Source organism: Penicillium cinerascens (assembly GCF_028974065.1).
Source record: "Penicillium cinerascens strain IBT 15544 chromosome Unknown contig_6_segment0_segment0, whole genome shotgun sequence".
NCBI classification, from domain to species: Eukaryota; Fungi; Ascomycota; class Eurotiomycetes; order Eurotiales; family Aspergillaceae; genus Penicillium; species Penicillium cinerascens.
In genome coordinates this window covers 1,955,487-1,977,734 of record NW_026695295.1, presented here as the reverse complement: position 1 = coordinate 1,977,734, position 22,248 = coordinate 1,955,487, and the positions used below count along the sequence as shown (strand labels likewise).

At 51.3% G+C, this 22,248-nt stretch overlaps 9 protein-coding genes across 9 annotated transcripts; 5 read left to right on the top strand and 4 right to left on the bottom strand.

Moving 5' to 3' along the window:
- Positions 1–1,814: 1,814 nt before the first annotated feature.
- N7498_006723 (alpha/beta hydrolase) lies at positions 1,815–3,105 on the top strand (the record flags this gene model as incomplete). The annotated part of the gene is made up of 2 exons (XM_058453785.1): positions 1,815–2,221; positions 2,286–3,105. 2 exons carry the CDS (start codon positions 1,815–1,817, stop codon positions 3,103–3,105), a joined length of 1,227 nt encoding a protein of 408 aa, XP_058307976.1.
- Positions 3,106–3,222: 117 nt separating this feature from the next.
- On the bottom strand, positions 3,223–3,521 carry N7498_006722 (uncharacterized protein; the record flags this gene model as incomplete). The annotated part of the gene is made up of 2 exons (XM_058453784.1): positions 3,223–3,436; positions 3,493–3,521. The coding sequence occupies 2 exons, from the start codon at positions 3,519–3,521 to the stop codon at positions 3,223–3,225; spliced, it is 243 nt and encodes an 80-aa protein (XP_058307975.1).
- Positions 3,522–8,601: 5,080 nt separating this feature from the next.
- N7498_006721 (uncharacterized protein) lies at positions 8,602–9,546 on the top strand (the record flags this gene model as incomplete). Its single annotated transcript, XM_058453783.1, has 1 exon — positions 8,602–9,546. The coding sequence occupies one exon, from the start codon at positions 8,602–8,604 to the stop codon at positions 9,544–9,546; it is 945 nt and encodes a 314-aa protein (XP_058307974.1).
- Positions 9,547–10,621: 1,075 nt separating this feature from the next.
- N7498_006720 (uncharacterized protein) lies at positions 10,622–12,617 on the top strand (the record flags this gene model as incomplete). Its single annotated transcript, XM_058453782.1, has 3 exons — positions 10,622–10,708; positions 10,759–10,923; positions 10,980–12,617. 3 exons carry the CDS (start codon positions 10,622–10,624, stop codon positions 12,615–12,617), a joined length of 1,890 nt encoding a protein of 629 aa, XP_058307973.1.
- An 861-nt stretch (positions 12,618–13,478) lies between these two features.
- N7498_006719 (uncharacterized protein) lies at positions 13,479–14,259 on the top strand (the record flags this gene model as incomplete). Its single annotated transcript, XM_058453781.1, has 4 exons — positions 13,479–13,510; positions 13,752–13,977; positions 14,072–14,146; positions 14,212–14,259. Coding segments are annotated over 4 exons (381 nt in total), but the record flags the coding sequence as incomplete, so codon positions are not given.
- Positions 14,260–14,598: 339 nt separating this feature from the next.
- Positions 14,599–16,267, bottom strand: N7498_006718 (WD40 repeat domain-containing protein; the record flags this gene model as incomplete). The annotated part of the gene is made up of 6 exons (XM_058453780.1): positions 14,599–14,623; positions 14,696–14,771; positions 14,821–14,953; positions 15,003–15,473; positions 15,538–15,999; positions 16,181–16,267. The coding sequence occupies 6 exons, from the start codon at positions 16,265–16,267 to the stop codon at positions 14,599–14,601; spliced, it is 1,254 nt and encodes a 417-aa protein (XP_058307971.1).
- Positions 16,268–16,507: 240 nt separating this feature from the next.
- N7498_006717 (WD40 repeat-like protein) lies at positions 16,508–16,883 on the bottom strand (the record flags this gene model as incomplete). Its single annotated transcript, XM_058453779.1, has 2 exons — positions 16,508–16,593; positions 16,763–16,883. 2 exons carry the CDS (start codon positions 16,881–16,883, stop codon positions 16,508–16,510), a joined length of 207 nt encoding a protein of 68 aa, XP_058307970.1.
- Positions 16,884–18,419: 1,536 nt separating this feature from the next.
- N7498_006716 (alpha/beta hydrolase) lies at positions 18,420–19,471 on the top strand (the record flags this gene model as incomplete). Its single annotated transcript, XM_058453778.1, has 3 exons — positions 18,420–18,492; positions 18,556–18,616; positions 18,664–19,471. The coding sequence occupies 3 exons, from the start codon at positions 18,420–18,422 to the stop codon at positions 19,469–19,471; spliced, it is 942 nt and encodes a 313-aa protein (XP_058307969.1).
- Positions 19,472–20,116: 645 nt separating this feature from the next.
- On the bottom strand, positions 20,117–21,823 carry N7498_006715 (glycosyl hydrolase family 79 C-terminal domain-containing protein; the record flags this gene model as incomplete). The annotated part of the gene is made up of 3 exons (XM_058453777.1): positions 20,117–20,907; positions 20,971–21,092; positions 21,147–21,823. 3 exons carry the CDS (start codon positions 21,821–21,823, stop codon positions 20,117–20,119), a joined length of 1,590 nt encoding a protein of 529 aa, XP_058307968.1.
- Between the last annotated feature and the right edge of the window lie 425 nt (positions 21,824–22,248).

Sequence of the window (22,248 nt, the reverse complement as noted above, 5' to 3'; positions counted from 1 at the left end):
GCCGGCTTCGAACGTTGAAAATATCCGTTTGTAGCTGTGTGTCTTAATATCATGTCTGGGTACTACTTCTATATGCCATCTCCCGCAGATCGAGGTGGCCTGACAGCCACTGAGATCATGTATGCCCGAATGCCGTGTTACTTTGGACTGCAAGACACTATAACTGGTAAATTTCCGAGTGCGTCCATTTGTCTTCAAGTGCTTACTGAGAACAACTTAGATCCAGGTGATCTCCCAGAGAGCTGCATCTTGTGCTTGGACGACCTGGGCGCGAATTCGTCTTATCGACGGTTACCTTGTGGCCATTTATTTCATCTGCCTTGCATTGATTCCTGGATTCGGGGACAGGATGCAAGCTGCCCACTTTGTCGGCGGACGTTCTATCATTTCAGACAGCCTCGAGTCGTGCTGTACACTCCGACTATATCTCATGGGGCCGATTCATTGGCTCCGGTGATGGCTCACTTGAGGAACATGAGATCATGGATAGTGAAGAAATTAACTGCAAAATAAATGTGTCTTCACCATCGGCTTCAACTCCGAGAACATCGCTGGAGTCATCGTTCGGCAAAGAACCGGTATGCTCGCTCCTCACGTCGACATCCCTTCACAGGCCTCTGCCGATGCAACCTCACTCAGAGCCTCAAAAACATCCCAATCAGCCCCTTGAGGTGAACGTGCCATATTCGCCAGTCGTGGATTCAGAGAGGGAGGTATCAACTCCATATCAGTGACTCTCTCCACAGGTTCACGACTTGATATTTCGCTGAGAGCGCTGGAGGGATCCCTATCAGCCTCCTCGTTCGATGCTCTGGGTGCTTATTTACTGACGATAAATTGGTCTATTCGTGACTTTCCCTGTTTGGGGCGGCCAGTGTATGCTTGTCGCTCCGTTCTTTGTGGAGAAAGAGCAGCGAAAGAGGGTCGAGCTCTTTCGAGGATTGCCGTATTTTAGGCCAGGTGCGCAGTCGACGGAGTAATAAGTCGACAACGAGATGCGAAATCTAGCCCAGATGTTTGGGCGGGATAGCTCCCTCCCGACGGTCATTTGTGATTTCAGGCCTCAGCCGTAGACATTATAGGCTTGCCTCTCGAAGAAGTTACTCAGGTGCTTGATGGTCAGTCTTCCGCGAAGATCAAGACAGGGAAATCGCTAAACCGGTGGACGCAAATAAGCCTACGGTGGAACTAGAAGAGAATGTCGCACATGCTTGACCTTTGACATCGTAAGTGCAGCCACAGATAGTTTGCTATAGTCGTCCTATTTCAGTCTCCAATAATGAATGGGGAACCAATCAAATCGCGATTAGTTTACTCTTGGCTGTCCAATTTATCGGGGTAGTTGTATCAAGATCAAATTTTGTGCGTCATCATTCGTGTGCGACATGAATGGCTGCTGGTAAATGCTTCGTATGCCACCGGAATCCGGCAAATGCTGTTCCTTAGGCGCACCGCGGTCAAATCATTAGATGACAGTTCAGCACAACATAATTCCGAACAACGCTGAAGGAGTGAGAAGGGCCTTGAATCTCAAATGGTAATCCAAGTCACGGTGGGAGAATCTTTTGAAGTGGTTGTTTGTGTTCATAGTGTTTTAAGACGGAACTAGACGTTATCCGTGTTGATGTGGATCGCCAATGACGACGTCTTATCTCTTATCGGCCACATGGGCCTCGGTCTGCTTCCTGTCTTCTCTCAACTCGCGCTTTGACGGGATATCCATCCTCCTACCCAGCCCTTCATTCCCTTCTTTTCATTGCATCCCTGTACTCTGTTGATATTCGACTCGCTCCAGCGAGTACACGGATGCAACCATGGCCCTGTACCACCAAACCGTGGATTTCCTCTCCGACTCCTGGGCCAACCATCGCACGCAGCTGCCCTTGTTGGCAGTCACCGGAGCCTCCTTTACACTCGGCTTCCTACTTCGATCGCTTTTCACACGCGGTGAGCTCAACCAGACCGTCCTTCCTTCGCCCCGCACTAGACTCTTGACCGGCCTCTCGGATGAGGAGCATCGCAAATTGCCGCTCCCGAACGACGTCCTTCCCGGTGCGCGCGATGTCGCCAGTCCGTACGGTTCGATCCGAGTATACGAGTGGGGTCGTGAGGATGGTCCGAAGGTGCTGCTGGTGCACGGCATCACCACGCCCTGTATCGCGCTCGGTGGGGTGGCCCATGCGCTAGTGGACCGGGGTTGCCGAGTGATGCTCTTTGACCTGTAGGTTCTGTTTACGTCTGTTAATTATTTTCCAAAGAGCGCTTGCTGATGAGATATCACCTAGGTTTGGGAGAGGATACTCCGACTGCCCCGCTGATCTTCCCCAAGATGATCGGCTGTTCGCGACGCAGATCATGCTTGCTCTGACTTCATCGCCCATCGCTTGGACTGGAGATGCCTCGGGCAAGTTCAGCATGGTTGGCTATTCTCTTGGTGGTGGAATCGCAGCCGCCTTCGCATCATTCTTCCCGCACCTGCTGTCATCTTTGGTGCTTCTGGCACCTTCTGGTCTGGTTCGCGACTCGCAGATTAGTTTCCAGAGCCGCCTGCTCTATTCCCGTGGCTTGATGCCGGAGAATCTTCTTGGCTATCTCGTCGGTCGCCGACTGCGGGCTGGACCCCTGGTGTCCCCAAAGCCAAAGAACCACAAACTCGATGCTGCAGACGCGCTCACCGAGGAGCTTCCGTCGCAAGGCGCAGCCGAGATTCAGGTTCTCTCGAGAGAATACCCGCACATCAATATCCCATCCGCTGTGGCATGGCAAGTAAACAACCACTCCGGCTTTGTCCATGCGTTCATGTCGAGCATGCGTCACGGTCCAATTCTCGCCCAGAGACAGTGGAGTACATGGGCCCGGCTGGGAGAGTACCTGAGCGCCCAGAATGGTCTCTCGTCAGGCAACCAGAGTGCGCCGGGTGTCCCGATCGACAAAGTCCACATCTTATGTGGCAACAATGATGCCATCATCATCAAGGACCAGCTTGTCTCTGACGCCACTGCTGCTCTTGGCGGGAACGCGGTCTTTGAGTTTTACGAAGCCGGTCACGAATTCCCCAGCACCAAGTATGAAGAAGTTGCGTCATACATCTCGAACTTACTTTGAAGGGAATGCTTGATGAGAATATTTAGGTAGTTCGATGTTTGATACAGAGGATAGACATTTTACATAGATGAAGGAACGCTCTATCGTACATTTTTGGGCTCTGTTCAGTTGCCCTTTCTAATTGCTCGTGTTGAAAATTTCGTCCATCGCGTTGAGCTGATTTGAGAGCCCCCGGAGGTGTGTTGACCTCTCCGGCATTCGTGCGCCGGCAAAGTAAGGGAGCTCTGCTGCTGGTGCTCGGGCAAACTTTTCAACGGTGCTGCGATTTGTTCGTTGTACTTGGCCGACGTTATTTTGGCTGAGAGCGTTGCTTGCGGTGCCGTTTTGTTGGCTAGTGGAATCATGTTAGTACGTGTTCAACTATGTTGCAAAATAAAAATGGCTTACCTTGAGGGAGATGGCTCGGGGATAGACATTGTGAAGGATGTGAAGTGGACTGACTTGGTCAAGTCCTTGCCAATTGAAGTAACGGGCGTTGCGGTAGACAAGGTGGGATAGAGGGATGAATGGGCTTGTAGATAAATCTTTTGGCTATAGAAAGCCGATGGCTTGAGATGATGAAACAGTGAAGCTTGACGTGAGATGAAGATGAAACGGCAGGAAGCCGAGGGCTATATATGCAAGAAAAATGCAAGGCCATGCTGGGGAAAAGGCATGCTCCGGCACACGCGAGCTCCACAGGAGCTTGCATCGTGGCCCACATGGGAAAATTAAGAGCTAAGCAAAGAAAGGAATGGAGGGAAAGATCTTCAGTTCGCAACGACCACGAACGGCTCCACCGGACCCGGTGACACCATTCCCCCATCAGACTGGAGCGTGTGTCGCAGTAGTCCGCATGAACCAGTTTCGGCACTGGAATTCTTTTCCCACGCTAGGCCCCAAGGGCCATGTTCAAAAAAAGGCACATACTCGCCCACTCATGCAAAACAGGCGACCCGAGGCACACGATTGGCTTGCTGCAGGAAACCGGGGCGCAGAGGCAGGTACAGATGCACCTAGGACCGCGAGTGGGGGGGGGGCATGGCCGAGGACGACCGACTCAAGGGCATGTTTTCCTCAAGGGCCCAAGGGCTATCGACACATGGCGAGCCACATGTTTCAGCGCGGGAATAACCAGATGCGGCATAAAAGCCGTGGAATGAGCCAAGGGGGAGGTGCATACATGCAGGTTTACGCAGGTCAGACGTTGGATCTTCAGTGAGAGATCGAACAAGGGCTGGGAGGGAGTTGCAGGGAGAAAGGGCGACGTCATTTCCCCAAAGTTCTAGACTGTCGTCGACAGGGCCATCATGCATAGCACGCTAGGCGGCAAGTGCGCTTTGCAAGCGGAATCTCGCGTGGGTGCGAAAGCTTCGCAAGGGCTGAAACAATGTCGTGGGACCAACGTGGTCGATCACATGGAGATCACGCACTGGTCCAGGCGCTCCAGGGAAAGAAGCTTACGATGCGGAATTCTCCCGGCCACGCGTGAAGTGTCCCATGCTTTTCGATTTCCTTTCCGGGGTGGTCATCATCGGCGGAAGACGTGGCCTTGCAATGGGGAAGACGTGGCTCTCGTCTATCGTCTACGGAAATAGCAGCAGCCACTGCAAGTCCATACCAGCCACGTCCCAAGCCTTACGAGTCAGCCTGCATAGCCATAAAAGTTGGAATGCTATGACCGCGACGGATGAGGAAACAGAAGATCGTCCACGCGAACGCCTTGTTTCAGAATAATTCAAGGGTCCAACCTCCGAAGAAAGGGGGGCACGTGGATATACTCCTATCTGGCTGCTGCGTCCGCACTTCGCATGACGAGTCCAACCAGAGCATCACCGTGCGTTTGATTCCCCACGCGCCACGTCGGTGGCTCCTGGATCTCTTGGGCCGTGCTCCTGTAGGCTCAACCGCTTCTCAGCGCATTTGTTTACTAGACCACTTAACCGGTCCCCATCCGATGTGGCTCAGTTGATCACGTTGGGCAAGCTTTCAACCGGAGACAACCTTCCACTCCCAACAGACCTAAAGAAGAATATACCTCATTCCAGGGCCGTACGGATCGCGCCTCTCCGCAAGTGGCTAGCTCGGTAGGAAGGCCCGCGTGCAGGACGGAGGTATGCAAGATTAATCTCGCATTTGGACATCAACCAGCCCGCCCTGTGCCCTGCGAAGCCACAGAAGCCATATGGGACCGGCGTTTCAGATAATAAGGTTGCTTTTCCCACGCGTGCCCAGGGTCTCATTCCAGCCTTCCCTGGCGAGCAATGTTTGAAGACGTTACGGGTCCACCGAGAGGATATGCAAGGCACGCTTGGTCCGAGCTTGTGGAATCCCAGCAACCTTATTGAGGCTCGCTTATTCGCTAATCCGTGCCGACTTCGCCGAGCGACGATCCTTCTGGGCCATAAGCGGTCATTCATACGGGGTCCCCGAGCTGATCGGTTCAGCTGATGGGGTGCGAACTGGATAAGGAGTTTGGGTACACTTTTCAGGTGACGTCCGCTCTGAACCTGGCAGCGACTATTTTTAGGTAACCTGATAGAAACCTTGCAGATTTGGACCCCCTGATTTTTTTTTTACTATCAAACTAAGTTTTAGCGTATACTACGTATCACACCACGACCGACGACCTAAAACGATCGTGCGCAGGGGTAGCTCCAGTAGTTCACAGGGCGCCGATCATAGGGGGAAGTGATCGGCCCCCATCCCTTGGGCGTTTGCCCGACTTGCAAATCATGCGGGACGCCTCAATTCTGAAACGCACACCATCTCCAACGGCATCGCTACCGAAGAGCCGCTGCATCCCGTTGCCCCTGCAACGTTCATCTCGGCAACGCCTGCTACGAGACTGCGCTTCGGAAAGGCCAATGCTTCCCCGGCGCCATGGAGTCAGCCACGTTAATTGTGCAGCACAACCTACGAACTACCGCGTTCATCCCCGGAATAGTGTCCATGCAGTTTCAGATCCCCATCACTGCCGGAAAGAGTCGTATGCCCGAGACTGAGCTGAAGTAGGGAAAAAATAAAAATAAAAAGGGAAATAAAACCGGGATATAAACCTTCACTCCGTAATCTGGCAGCTCAAGCCAGTCGCTCTAAAGGCCCTGGAATGACCGCATTTCTAAATTAAGAGAGGCACGAAAACCCCTGCTCAGATGGAGAGCACCGAGGATCGTAATATCCGGGACTGTTTGGCCCCGGGGCCCGGGGACGGACCGGACAGGGCTGCAAAGCTGCCAGTTACGCGAATCAAGGGATGTGGCGCAGCAAGATCGGTCGCATCGATTGCACATCGGTACGTCCTTTCCCGGGGTGAAGCGGCTGGTGGGATTTGCCTTTTTTCACAATTTCTCGGACCCGTGTGCTTTGCAGGCAGCTAGAGTACTGTAGTTTCACGCTGACCCGGACTGCCGGGATGAGGATCTGTAGCTTCCAAGATTTTGGGGTCGTAAACTTGAAACGTTAGCTTGACGCTAAGAAAGAGTGACAGGTCACTTCATAGTCCAAGGTTGGGCTTTGGGTCCTTGCCGGGAGCCTCCTGGGGATCGACGTTAGGACACTGCCTGAAGGGGGAACCCGAAGAAGATAACAAACGGAGATGATCATTTGCGTCCTGCAGCCTAAATTCGCGTGGCTGGAAAGGATATCTTTGAGGTCGCAAGATCGTTGAGTGAAGATCCTTCGAAGAAAAATGATCTACATTCGAGGTCGACGTGGAGGTAACCCTTGGAAGAGCATGAAACGGACTCGTAGGCCAGCCAACTGCAGAGGACCCTGCAAACTCGTCTTGGCTCTTGACGTAGGCCTCGCTAGAAAATGGTTTCCCTTCAGTGTGCCCATGTGAAGTTTGTGCCCGGGTGACTTCTTCTACGCGGCCCAGCCTCGGCGGGTCCGATCCTACCCCAGAAATACGGTGCTACTTTCCTCTCGAGCTCCGGAGTCTTCCATTCAAGGTGCAATTAAAATAGCAACATTGGGTATCATAAGTCCGAAGACGTGTGCAAGTGTCCAAACGCATAACCAACTGCTGATCAAGTAAGACTCACCGCCCCTGGTCCCCTGCTCTGCTCTCGTGACATTTCCAGGAACTGCAAGCTTGTTCGAATGAATATGGCGCCATGGCAATATCTTCGATCGGTCAGCACCGGGTCAGGACAATGAATCATTCAGGCGGGATGGGACGTACAGGGGAGGAATGAGGAACAGAACGACCAAGGCCGGCGCGTTACTATCGCTCCACATCCAGTTGGAAATCATTACGGGGATGTAATATCCGATGAATACCGTTGAGCACAAATCAAGTAACATGACGATTGCCAGCCAGGGTTGTTTGCCTGCAAAACGCAGCCCGGTGTCCGTCAGAGACCATAGCGCCGGGATGAGGAACTGGAGGCATGTGAGTCGGATGAGTAGGAAGGAGTTCAAGAGAAGGAAGTGTTACCACGAGCGCAAAATTATCTAGGGTGGCTACTGCGTAGGAGATGGTCGCGAAGATGAGTGAACAGAAGGATCCCGCTCTGAAGTTGAGGTGCCTTCTCTGCCACGCATCCCCGAAATCCGTGGGGAACCAGAACGACATGACTTCTGGGGCCGCGACGGGTGTGTGCGAGGGCGCCCAGGCGCCCAGGTGCCGTGAGGGTGGAAGAGCGCAGGTGATGGAGGGTCACAGCCCCGTGAGTAGCTGGAATATGAAAAGTGATCCTACTCCAGGTACCGTAAACAGCCAGGGCCAATGACATAAAGCCATGCGCTTCCCCTCATTTCTCCACCGCCCTGGGTCTCGAACACAGATGTTAACTGTTAACCATCACCGGAAGTAATTTCCAACGCATCATATACTTGTCCCTGGTTAACTACAGACGGGGGATAATTCTCATAGCATTGGCAAAGCTTCAGAACATTAAACCCGAGACGCGCTCAGTACACACGGTCGCCTACTACCACGGGGAAAACCGGACACCTTGGGATAGACCAACCTGGGATGATGTTTACTTTATTCGCAGTTGTTTGATTCGGAGTTGTGATACACTAGGCTGGGTGCAAAAATATATCGTGGTCCAAGTTCACAGGTTTGGGGCAAGGCTATCTATCGATGACATATTTCCTGGCAGGGTGCCATCAGTGGATCCAGCCACTCCACCAAGCTAAGGTTAGAACCGTCAAGTTTAATTGAAAACTAGCCCTGAAGGCACCCGAAGGCATACGGGCATAAAGAGATTCAACCGAGAAACAGGTACATGTACACGCAAGGCTTCCACATTTGCCATCGCGTTTCCTCCCAACCCGGCGACCAATGACGTAGCCTGCGTGAACGGATGATCGGCGGCGCAAAACCTGCTCGAAGGAATGTTGTCATTGTGTCCTTTTATCTATTCCCGGACATAATCCTCTCCCTGGATCGGAATTCATTTTTCAACCGGAAACTGCACATTGGAACTCCAACTGAGCAGCTGCCGATACCTCCGAACCATCTAATTCCATGCGACTTCGCTTGTCCTTGCGTTGCTCGCCCTTCTAATGGGGTTGCAATATGCCCAACACAAAGTGATCGCAACGTTCCTTCGCGGTCTCGTTCGGCCCAGACTGCATCTCAATCCAAAACCAGATGAGGTCGTCCACATACCTTTGCGAGATGCCGGTCAAACTATCAAATGCCACCTCTACAAACCGACCACGGAGAACCAGCAGCCCACCCCGGTCCTGATGAACTTCTGCGGTAGTGGATTCGTGCTTCCCACGTTCGGCAACGACGATGAGTACTGTCGCTACGTTGCCGACCGGACCAATTACACAGTAATTGATGTGGATTATCGTCTCGCCCCAGAACATCCCTTCCCGGCAGCCTTTCAGGATGGCGAAGATGTCGTAAAATGGGTACGGTCGCAACCAGAACGATTTGACATTGATTGCCTTGCGCTTTCGGGTTTCAGCGCCGGAGCCAACATTGCCCTAGCACTGTCCTCGTCATCCGCAATTTTCTCCCAGCAACAGGACAGTGAAAAGCGAGACGTGTTTCGGGCCGTCTTGTCCTTTTACGGTCCTACTGACATGGCCTTGGAGACCCCAATGAAGCCTATCGCAGACCCGTCAAACTGGATCATGCGGAAAATCTTCCCGGGATTCTCACGCTTATGCCACAAATGCCTGAACCCCGGTGTAGTCAACCCGGAAGACCCCCGAATGTCACCTCTATTTGCCGACCCACACAACTTCCCCGAGAACGTCTTGATCATCACCGCTGCTCAATGCGCGTTTGCAATCGAAGGAGAAAAGCTCGCAGAAAAGCTCGAAGCTGCAGGGAAATACGTGAAGTGTCGCCGAATGGAAGGGTGTGCGCACGGATGGGACAAAGAGGCCATCAGGGGCACATCGCAGTGTGTGGCAAAGGAAGAGGCCTATGCCATGGCAGTAGAAATTTTACATAGAGAACACGCAGGAGAGGAGGCTCCCAGGCCGGAGTGATTCGATACCCATTGTGATTATAGATACCACCGAAGCAATTGACTCTGTTGAATTATCGCCTGACGATACATCCCAGTTTATTACGCCACCGGTTCCTTTGCTGATATCGAGTCAGCCACATTTTGCACTAGATCGTCGGGGTTCCCGGTCGGCGACCAAGTCTCATCCCAACAAGGGCACCTTTTGAGACTGGTCAGCCGAGGTATGTGCTACCTCTCATCAATAATCTGTTTCGGGTGGCCGAGTAAGATGCATTTCTCGGAGCGCGTGGTAGAAATGCTTATCCCATAGGCGGAAGATCCTACGAGTCACAAACCTTGATCCTTCATGGACGCGACGACCGTCCTGTGGGACATCTAAAGACAGACCCATAACGGAAGCTAAGCGTCTTCGAAGTACAGTACTGCGATGTTCGGGCGGGCTAAAGGGGATGATCGTGCACGCGCCAGACGAGTATCTAATCACCATAGGATAAAAGTACGGAGGCACTGAAGTGCATGAAACGATGCCACCGAGACAAGGTAAGACGAAATGAAAGCGCCGAGTAGTTGATTCCGCTCCGACGCATACGAGGTACGAGTGCATGATTCCTCTGACAGGGGCTGATTGTGAGCTTAACCGGGTCGGGAAAGGTCGATCTTGGCACCGGTCAGCGAACCAACAAAAGCTCAGGAAAGTACGGGGAAGCTCCATCGGACGCGTTGTCGCCAAGAGGAGTTTTCACCGTACCCACGGAAGATGGCGCTCAGGGACACAAGCCCATAGAATCCACCTCAGCCCGTTACGTCGGCGTTGCAAATAAGCGTGAGGCCGCGTGCGAGTCTGCCCGATTGGGACTAACCGGACTGTCTGCGTATGCACATCCAATGAAACCCGTCATACAAATGAACTATTGATATCGGTGCTGCTTTCCTTAAAGTGGCCCGCGTCCCACGGCCCTTCTTACCAAAATGCGATTTGCTTTGTGCTCTGGGGTTCTTCGCCCGTCGACCGCTGGGTGATGATCTCTTTCAGTTAATCTCCTATTCTCCTGAACATAATATTTCCCCCCTCCTAGTCACTCTTTCACACTACCATGTGGGCGTTTCTCGGCGTCCTACTCCTGTTCTTACATGAGGGGTTCGCACAGCGCCATGACGCGGATTTGTATTCCTTCGTGACCGTGAGTGTGCCCATAGGTTGATCTCCTCCATTTGGCCTGACGGCTTTCAGCTCCCCGAGGTGCGAGCCTTGAAGTTCGATATCACTCACGTTGACCGTGCTCGACAACTTCCCGGCTACTGGTTTGTAGCACCTTACGGCCAGATCGATCCAGAAAATCCCACCCAGAAGTACGAGCAATACCAGATCGGACCGTATATCTACGACAATGACGGTGTACGTTCTCTCCCCGAGATGCATACGCTGCGATAGCTAACCCGTCTCCGCCGTAGATGCTCATTTGGGCGGGATCGCCCGCCACCGAAAACCGCAACGCCTTTGATTTCAAGGCGAACTGGAACATGGACGGCGAACCACACCTTTCATTCATCCTTCAACACGAGTTCGACGACTCTGACCGCGGAAGTGGAGTCATCATGAACAACAATTATGAATACGAATACCATGTCGGCGTAACCAACGACCTCAGTGCATTCAATATGCACGAATTTAATATCCTGGATGGAGGAAAGACCGCTCTGGCGTGCACATACCGATCGCAGGTGGTCAGCCTGGATGATTTCGACCGACCCGACGAGGAAAGCTGGGTTATTACCGGGGGATTCGTGGAGCTGGACGTTGAGACTGCGGACGTCCTCTTCGAATGGAACTCTCGCGACCAAATTCCCATAACCGAATCGGTCAAATTCCACCCTTGGGATAACCCGCAAGGCGAGCCTGGATGGGACTACGTGCATATAAACGCAGTTGACAAGAACGCAGATGGCGATTACATTATCTCGATGCGTTTTACAAACACGATTTATATGATTTCCGGCCAAGATGGCCACATTATGTGGAGATTGGGCGGTACAGATTCGAGCACGACAGATTTTGACCAGGATTTTACTTTCTCTAAGCAACACGATGTCAAATTTGTCGAGTCGAACAGCACACACCACTTAATTTCGTTCATAAATAACGCCTCGGATGAGTCGGAGAACGATGAGGATCTTTCTTCGGCTCTTTTCGTCGAAGTTGATGTCAGCACGGAGCCGATGACTGCCAGAGTTATCAAGCGCCTTGAGCGGCCGGACAAAGGTCTCTCCCGACTCCGCGGCAACGTTCAGCCACTTCCAAACGGGAACACCTTTGTTGGTTGGAGTCAATGGGGTTACCACGCCGAGTACGATCCAGACGGTGAAGTGCTCATGTACGCGCAATTTGCATCGGAACGATTCTCAAGCTACCGGTCATACAAGTTCGACTGGGTCGGCAGACCGACTGCACCTCCCGACATGGTCACTTTTGTCTATGGCGCGAATGATCTAGACATGATGACGATTGTTCACATCAGTTGGAACGGTGCGACCGACGTGGCTGGATACAACTTCTACGCTCGGGCGTACGACCGCGGTGAAGATATCTTCATCGGCTATATCAACAAAACTAGCTTCGAGACGATGTTCATAGGCGATGGGTATATGGACTGGATCTCCGCAGAAGCTGTTGACATCAATGGCATTGTCATGGGCACGACCCCCGTTCAACGCACCGAAGTGCCGGCCAACTGGAAAGCGGTTGGATTTACAGGGTCATCCTCAGGACCAATTCCAGACGACCCCGCGATAATCATGACCTCGAAAGATGGCGACGATGACTACGACGGAGCTTTCACCACGGATGATCGCAAAGCGATAATCTACAGCCAAACTAAAGAGGTCGCGGCAGCCGTCTACAAGGCCTACGGGGTCATTCAAGTCATGGGAGGAATTGTGATTCTTCTCTTGACATTATGCTGTATTTTTGGCGTCGTGGTAGGTGTGCGGTGCTTTCTCCGGCGGAGGAAAATGCGCTCTTATCAGCATATCCCTTCAGAGGAAGGTCAACCCGTGGAGGAGATCCAACTTCGTTCAAATGTGGACGACTGATTCCTGGGTTCTTACATTCTTTTTTTTCTTTCATCTTCATGACCATGTACATATTAGCGTCGGTAATTGTATAAATAAGACTACCCATGTTTCCTATTCTATTCAATTTCCACTTTCGTGAATCTCTCGCACAGAGCATGGAGAAAGAATCCGCAGAGTAGGCTCAATCCGTATATGTATGGATGAGAAGCGGCATAAATCTCCCTAACTCAAAACGGACATCACAGTAAAAGTTTCACAATCATCTTCTCGAAGTTCTTGGGTTCCCTATATTCCAACGGGCCCAATTCGGCGGTTGCATCATATGTAGCTGGTGCTTGGAGTTTACTCGCGGGTTAGCCTTTCGACACACCAGTTGTATACATTAGCATGCCCTGCGCATTATGAATAGTTTATCTTTCCGAAGATAATTGATGCGGCGTTGTTCCCGTCGAGGACGGAGAATACGGGCCGGCTCCGATTCACGTGAGCGGATGCTAGATACTTTGGCCACTGACGATGATCGTATCCTTTTAGTTACGCGAGGGGAAAATCAGTGTAAAGTCTCTCCGGGTGCTTCATTGCGTGTATTTATAGCCTTTGAATCATTCAGTTCAATTGTATCTCAGCCAATAGTTGACTAGCGTATCTTCGTCGTCAGATATCAAGCTGTCTGTGGCAGTATTCAGCAGCGTATCATTCAACGGCGGGTTTGTGCTGTGGTATAGAAGGAATTCGGGCGCATATGTTTTTTGACAAACACACTTACGTTCATTTATGGCCCGGTGGATAGCACGCAATTCCCAATGGCTTGGGAGAATGCCATTCATGTTAGATACCGGCTCCCGGGCATCCATCCGACATTTTCCCCACCTCCCGACGATGCATGCGGGGGTTTTCGTCCCCTCATCGGGGTAAACCATGCGGTACCATCGCCATAACCCGGGAATGCATCCTTATTATCTAAGGCGCGAGCTTCTATAATAGTTGAGGGATACCTCTTCTCTGAATTATTCCAAATTTCCGTCTCGCAAGAACATTAAACAAAAGTGTGTCTCACCTTTAACTCCTTTCCTTTTTAAACTGAGCACCATAGACAAACAATCATTCGCAGTTGCTAATACTCAAGCTCGCCTTGGTTTGAAAAGTGTCTAGCAACCTCGTTCCTCTTACCGTCATCAAAGGCGCCGGACACGAGTTTATTCCCCTTCCTCAGGGCGAGAACGCAATCACAGCCGACTTTCACTCCATCCGCACTAAGACCGAATCGCCCGCGCACATTACTTCGGGATTCTATAAGATCGAAGCTGGACCTCAACGACCGGCGCACTACACCTTTGAGGAGACCAAGTATGTGCTGAACGGCCAGATCGATGTTTTGGTATGTCCCTAATTATCTATATTTGGTCTAATTCAACGGGGCTTCTATTCTAATAATCCTGAACAATATTGATGACCATGCTTTTCTTTGATAGGATGAGGCTACCGGAATCACCCATCACCTAGTCCCAGGAGACTTTGCTTTCTTCCACGTCGGATCCAAGGTCAAGGTTTGTCATACCCCTCCATCTTAGTGAGCAATTAACTGACATATCTCTACCTTTCCTCTTTCCAGTTCTCGACCAAGTCCAATGGCCTTGCCTTTTACGCTGTTACTAGACCTGTTCGATTCCCCCACCCTAACCTGGAAGGCCGAGAGGAGGGAAAGTCCAAGTTGTAAAAGATTTTGTGAAGTGGGAATTATAGATATAGTAGAATTTGAAAACAAATTACCCTCCAGACACTCCCTAGACATTCACGCTTTGTTTCTCAGCCCGGGCCGGGACCTGGCGATCTGCATAGGACAGTAGGTAGTAAATATATGGACATCAAATCAACATTAATCAAGATTGAAGACACAAAATCAACAATGCAAAAAATTAGAAACCCAAGTCAAACCACGCACGACAAAGAAAGCAGAAAAGAAGCACACACGCGCCGAGGCATCCCAGAATCGACCCGTTTATCGTCCAGTGTATGAAGAATACCTGGTGGAGAAACATGTCAGCCACTGCGTTAGGACGAGGTTAATTGCAACAAGAAGAAAAACAAAAACTCACCTCCAGATCCGGGCACACCTGTCGCCGCTGCCTGTCGCGAACAGGCTGTTTGTGGGGCTGGATGCAACCGAAATAACTACCAAGATCAGCATAAATTCGCGTCAGAGTGACTGCTGGAAACTCACCGGAGTTCGTGTGGCCCCGGAGCATCATTTGGGCGTTCCCAGTCATCGGATCCCAAAACTGGACCCCCCGATCCTTAGAGCCACTCAGGGCCCACTGGCCGTCCGGCGTCAGACACACACTGAGCACAAAGTCCTGTCCAGGATTGTCAGCGCGGCTGGAAAGAAAGGGGAAGGAAACAAACCTTGTGGCCCACGAAGGTCCGTAGGCACTTGCCGCCCTTAGAACTTGGGTGGGGGTGTATGTTGCGCGGTGCATTAAGCTCCCAGAGCTTGACTGTATTGTCCAGACTGCCACTGACCAGGTCGCGACCATTAGGGGCGAAGGCGACCGAGTACACAGTGTCTTTATGGCCGTCCGGGATCTCTAGGCGCTCCACCAGGCAACCAGTCGTTGTATCCCACACGCGCACACTCTTGTCCAACGAACCGGCCGCCAAGTAGTGACCGTCGGGAGATATTGCCACCGCAGTGACGCCATCCTCGATGCTAAGAGTATAGACGAGCTTCTCGTTGAGAATGTCCCACATGCGTACCGTCTTGTCCCCACTACCAGACGCGATGTAGCGGCCGTTGGCGGCGAAGTCAATAGAAAAGATATCTTGCTCGTGACCAGTGAAGATATGCTTGATGGTCCGCGTAGCGATATCCCAGACCTAGATTTTGATGCCTCATTAGCAATCTGTATACACCCTGATTTCTTGTTTTTGAGTGCCGTACCCGGACCTGCTTGTCCTCGCCGCCGGTCGCGAGGTACTTTCCATCGGGACTGAAGCAGACACTGCGAATGAAAAGGTCGTCATCCTTGTTGACGTTCTCGTCCTGGAGTGTAGCCACATTCCGGCCGGTGCTCACGTCGAAGATCTGCGCCGAGCGATTGCAGGCCGTTGCTAGATATTTGCCATCGTCACTAAAGCGTACGTAGCACACGACGCTGTCGTGCACCAGGTCGTGCACCAATTCCACATCGAGCACGCGTGGCACTTCAGGGTTAAACACGGCGAACCAATCGACACCCTCGCGCTTCTGAGTCGGGGGCAGATCGTCGAGGTTCCAGTTTGCCAGTATGTTACCGGGATGCTCGCCTACTAGAGACTGGCCCCGGGGCGTCTGCTGGACAATCTGCGAGGCATGAGGGTTGGGATAAGCGAGTTGGTGAGTCTGCTGGGGGTTTTGCCGTTCCTAGAGGTGCGCGATGGCGACCCTTATCCGGGCCCGGGGATCCAATGTGCAGCGGAGGAGGTACATAGCCTACAGAAAGTTCATCGTATATGTTAGCAACTCGAAGATCCTTCTAAAAACACCACGATATACAGGACCAGGTTGATACCCCCTAAAGAGCTCTGCGAATGCTGCAGCGCACCAGGCTAGGCAGCTTGGACAGGCGGTTAAAGGGTATCTTGAGGATGGTGGTGCTGCTGCTGCTGCTGCTGCTGCTGCTGTTGATCATGAGTGCGGAGAGGGGCAAGACTGGGACTACTACCTCCTTGGTTGCCTATGATGCCACCGAACAAATTACTCGGACCATGGCCCAGAGCAGGTGGAAGGGCCAGAAAATGACCCGTGCGCTGGGCCGAAGCACCTGCACCACGCGACTCGAGTTCATGTCGCAACATTCGGATTTCGTTCTCATTTCTAGTAGCAGGAGGGCGATCAGTTAGAGGTGAAGATAGGGAGGGAAATGGGACCCTCACTTCTCTTTCATCTTGATATACGCCTGCTCCAGCTGGTAGACCTTCTGGCGGATCATATCCATTTCCTGGAGCTGTCCAGTCACTGCATCATCTATCAGTTAGATAAATAATTCTGCGAAGGTCGTGGTGACCCATGAACAACAGCCATCAACAGACCGACTGGTGCTCAATTTCCAAAAGGTAGGGAAGTTCCACAAAGCGACCTAGTAGAGTGGAAGGGAAGGGTGTATGAACGAAAGAAGGACACTCACAATGATGCTCAAACTCACCGGCACTCCGCGACTGGCTGTCTAACTCCTGGTGCAGCTGCTCCACCAACTCCGTCAAGCGGGAGTTGAGGGCAGGCACCATCCCGCGATGGGTGTTGTACATGGTGCAATGGAAGGGTGACAGTCGGGTCTTAGTCGAGAAGGGAGTGAAACGAGGTTCTGAAGTGTGGCTCCAGATCAACAACAGCTCACCGCCGACGTTGTCTCAAAGAAAACGGCTGAGGGCCAAAGAAGGAAGATCTGCGATCACTCAGATGCCAACGCTGCCTGTTGGATCGCACCATGCATCCAGCAACAGCGACAAGGGAAAGAGATGTAAAGCGTTAAGGAAAGGATGGAGGATGAGGGTGGGTGTGATGAGATCGAACTGAAATCGAGGGGAAGATAGGGGAGGCTGGGTGACGAAAGGTTGGGAGTTTTGGGGGGCGCAGAATTAGCAGCTGAGTTCTCGCGAATAGCGAGCCTAGGCGAACAGGCGTATAGGGGTGGGATCCTTACAGCAACCTTGAAATCAGATATACCGCCCCACTTTTTCGGATAAGTTCCCGAACCCTAATCTGACATCGACTTGACCAGTATGCACATGATAACTATTTTCCGGGCCCACCGCAAAGGCCTTAGCGCAGATTGATATTGCCCCTTGTATGGTACCGTATCTCGCTACGTACAATTAAATATCGGACCTCGGGATACCCGTACGCACTAGTACTAAGGAAACCAATTAGGATGACTTGATTGCAGAGCTATTCAGGAGATCGCTGTTGAGAACGTTTCATACCCTGAGAGGCTAGTATCGGCATGTAACGACACGGGTATCCCGAAGTGACCCGATTTACCTTACAACTACAGTCAGTGCCCTCGCATCCCCGCTCGCCGAGGGACAAAACTCGATTACATGCTCCAACGGAAAGCAGACGCCGAAATATTGCCGGCTTCTGGATCCTGTACCTACAACTCGAGTAAACACGCCCTGACCTTTTGAAGGGGGCACATCCCCACAACTCCTCCATTCGATCATACACTCCACCGGCAAACAAGTCATGGATGAGAAGCATATACTTGGAGATTGGGCGTGGAATCACCAAAGAAGGGATTCGCGCTCCAAACTTTGGGTCATTATTCCATCTGTCTTATCGTGCTTTCACATTCTTTTCTATGGCTGGTCGAGTATCTTGCCGTCGACGAATAAACCGAGGCTCCTTGAATACAATAAAGAACATATCGACTGGGAGCACTGCGGGGACCTTAAGGGCAGTCCCTTAGAATGCAGCAGTATAAATGTTACCATGGACCAATTCGATCTAGATATCTCCGGAAATAAGACCTTTACCATCCCACTTGTTCGCATGCGAGGCACCAACGCAACCCAAAACCTCCTTTTAAACCCTGGTGGTCCTGGAGCTAGTGGTTTCGACTTCCTCTACCGCCAAGGGAGCGGCTGAAGGCAGTGGTCGGCGAAGGTTTCCACCTACTCTCATTCGACCCTCGCGGTGTCAATAGCTCGACACCAATAGCCTCTTACTACCCCGACGACAGGACGCGACAAGCATTGTCCCGCGTTCGATCTCTAGATGTATTGCGTGATAGCCCCGAGGTTTATGCGTGAGCCTAGAACTTTGTCAAGGCATGCCTTGACACGATGCGCGAGTATGCTAAGTATCTCAACACCCCCCAGACAGCCGCCGACATAAATAGCATTCTTGATGCTCTAGGTCAGGAAGACATGGTCTACTAGGGATTCAGTTATGGCAGTCTGCTAGGTCAGACATATTCAGGGCTATTTCCCGACCGGTCGAAGCGCGTTATCATTGATGGGGTCGTGAGTCAATTCGAATGGTACGAAGGTCTTTTTGAAGCACAAGCTATGGTCGACACTGACACAGTGCTCAATGGCTCTTTGAGGAGTGCATCAAGGACGGAGCAGAAAATCGCTCCTTGGCCTTGTTGGCAACATCTAAAGAGGAATTGCGTGACACGGTGCTCTCGTACATGAACACGCTTCAAGATCAGCCTATCAGTGTATACATCAATAACTCCGTTTACGGCTTGCTTGACTATGAGAAGGTCTGGTACAACGGGTTTCTCGAAGCCCTGCACAAACCTTCAATGTGGACTGCCCTAGCGGATAATATGTACAAACTGATCCAAGGAAATGCAACAAATGCATTTCTAGTATATGGAATTGAAGATATTCGGGACTGGCATCATGAAGCAAACCAGTTCATCACCCTGAATGACGGAATTAGTGGCCCAAATCATTGGCCTGGGGACAGACAGACGTTCCTGGATAAGATCGCGCCCTTTTTCAACTATAGTCTTTTCAGCCCTGCGCAGAGCAAAATTTACTACATACGGCAACACTGGGATGTGCCAAAGAAACATTCTTATGTGCCACGCAAAGATGTGAAGACGACACATCCGCTGCTAATTATCTCGACTACTTACGACCCTATATGCCCCCTCATAGGTGCGCGGTCAGCAAACGAGGCATTCGAGGGCTCGCAGGTTGTTGAGGTCAAAGGGTATGGACATTGCTCTGTTGCAGTGCCGTCGGTGTGCCTTGCGAAACATGTGCGAGCCTTCTTGTACGAAGGCAAATTGCCCGACACATACACGCAATGCGAGGTGGATTCCCCCCTACTTCCACCGGCCAGACAAGAGCGGGCAGGTGTCGGCTCACAGACACTTTGAGGATGCGGAGGAGGCCAAGATCCACCTAGCACAGGTGCTGCTAGCGAGAGACTGGGATTTTGCACAGGCCAAGTAGCATGATCAGACTCTTAAAGCACAGACAAGCGTTTATCCCAGCAAGGCGGACTCATGATTAAGTAGGCGGTACTAGCTATGGTCAGACGCCACCAACAAATAAATAGCGACAGCTATTATAGAACACAAACGAGAACTTTCTTGGCTTACTCGGGTTAGTCTTCACAAGACAAAGGCTACGAAGGAAGAGAGAAAGTGGACGTGGATCAGGCTAGATCGCCAGCCCCCTCCCGCCCTTTCTGGATCTTTGACTAGAAAAATTTATGGGGGCTAAATGTAATTTACAATGACTCATGAGACACCGGAAGCCCAATACGTTCTATGACTACGATACGGCTAAGCGGGGTTTGTTTTAACTAATAAGGATTAGCGGGGTTTCGGTTACAGGCCGAGAAACGAAGCGCGAGTAGGGGGTAATCTGTATTCGAATTCTACTGTAGATGGTAATAAATACTGTCCGTTTCAACTTTTCACCACGTACTGCACCTGTTGGATAACGCCAAGACAATTCGACTCCTAACACTCCAGATACCTGCAGAAGAATGACCATGGGCAGGAGATATCAATAGACTAGCTCAAAAACACGATCACGGCTTCGGTATCGGGCACAACGACATGAACCTTCCCTTGGCTAACCTCCACCTTCTCTTCCTGAGGGCCTGATACAAAATGGCCCTTTCCCATGTCTACTTTGTGACTCCATTGCTCACCTGCCCAAGTCACATTCTCCCAAGGTCTACCCTGCTCAATGCTCTGATCAAAGCCGAGGGCCGTCGACCCCTTCTCCGACTGCATGCGCTTAATGGTGACGGATTTTGTCTCCTCGCCGACATCGAGTGCAACTGTGACATGATCGCGTCTAGGACTCAAGGCAGGGTTCTCATCCTCATGCCACTCTTTCAGATTGATCAAAGCAACTCGCGTCGGCTTGGCGGATTTCAAGCCATACATGGCGTATGCGGTGAGGGATTCAACACCGGAGATGAGCTCAGTGACTTTACCCAGGCCGTCGTCTTTGCCCACAAAGTCGGCAATATACGCAGCTGCCGGGAAAATTCCGTTGACAGCCGGACCTTTAGCTTGACGCCCAGAATTATCGGGTTCCCAGAACGCATGAGTGGCACCCGGTCCCATGGTATTGCATACCCTCTGTACTCCATGGGCCATGGCCGCCAGGTGAAAGTCAACTGCCCACATAGCGGCCCCAAAGGAACCACCAAAAGTGAGGGGGCTACCACCGATGGCAGATCCAACCTCCGAAAGGACAAGAGGGTATGGCTTTTTCTTCTCCCGTAGCCAATCGATGACGTCAACATATGGCTTCAGGTGATTCTGAATATTGGCGGGGTTCATTAAGACCTCTGAGGGTACAAAACAGTCAGATACAGGCTCTCAGTTTGAATTTGTTTGTTCTTGTAACGTACCTTGAAGTCGTTGAATGGAGAAATAGCTTTTGTCCTTTTCTGGCTCGGCATGTTGGTAGAAATGCTCGGCGGCGTATTTCGTACGGCCGTTTTGTCCAAGGCGATCTTTCAGGATTCCGATCCTGCATGACTGTATTAACATTCCAGCCATCGTAGTCAACCGCAGGAGCACTCACAAATTGAAATCTGACGACACCGCTTCACTGGCTATCTCTCCAACCTGGAATATTTGACGCTCGTCACCTTTCAGTCCAAACTCCTTGATGACTGCGTCTTCGATTTCAATCGCATCCTTGGTATAGGTTGCGTAGTCGTATCCTTTGTCGTGAAGGTGGTACCAGTTTGGCTCGTTTCCAAGTGCAATAGCCGACACGCGGTCTTTCCCGAGTGTTTCCCAGGCGTGTTTTAGGTAGAGCATTGTATTCGTCATATCCAGATGCGGTCCCATCGGCGCCTGGATAGACCATGCCACGTTGCTGAAGCCCTTCAAAGTGTCGAAATAACTAGGTCCCACATCGAAATGGCTCAAGCTAGTGCAGAATTTGGACGTACAATGCGAGGCGTCTTTTTGGTCTTCGTGAACGATGATATTATCGCCGCTTGTACCACCAACTCGAATGACCAATGGCTTGCTCATGCGATTTTGAATTGAGCTGACCACGTTGTGGGAGAATTCATTGTTATAGTGTGGCAAAAAGCCAGACTCAAACCCAAAGCCGAAGAAGTCTGCCGGGACAGAAACTGCATTTCTGGGGGTGGCCTTTGGAACCACGATAGGATGAGAATCCACGTCTTTGTTTTGGCCGTAAACGATCCCTGTAATACTCAGGAAAATTCGGAATGTCCAACCCATTTTTAAGAGTGAAAGATGTCAGGGATATCGAGAGATCAATATTTGGAGGGGGATTGTGCTCTATTCATATTGTGGTTTCTTCGCACGTCTGTGGACCCTTTGTGCTAAAAAAAGACAGGATGAAAGGAAGAGCTACGCCTTCAAGGGTTCACTTTCCCGGGGTACAAACCGAAGGATTGGACCCCTATTCCATTGGAATGGTATTTTTAACGCGCCAACTCAGATAAGCTCTATCAGATGGGGCCGACTCTGAGTGGATTTTATTTCGTGCTCGCGGGATCTCAAGATCTATGTTCCAAATTTAGCAGAGGAACTGCCTTTGAAAAGCTAGCACCTAACTTCAGGGAAGACTGAGGTAATTACCGGTTTAGGCTTTCATATCTTTTCCAGTGTGTCTTAGGGCATACTGTGCACATATCCTTGGC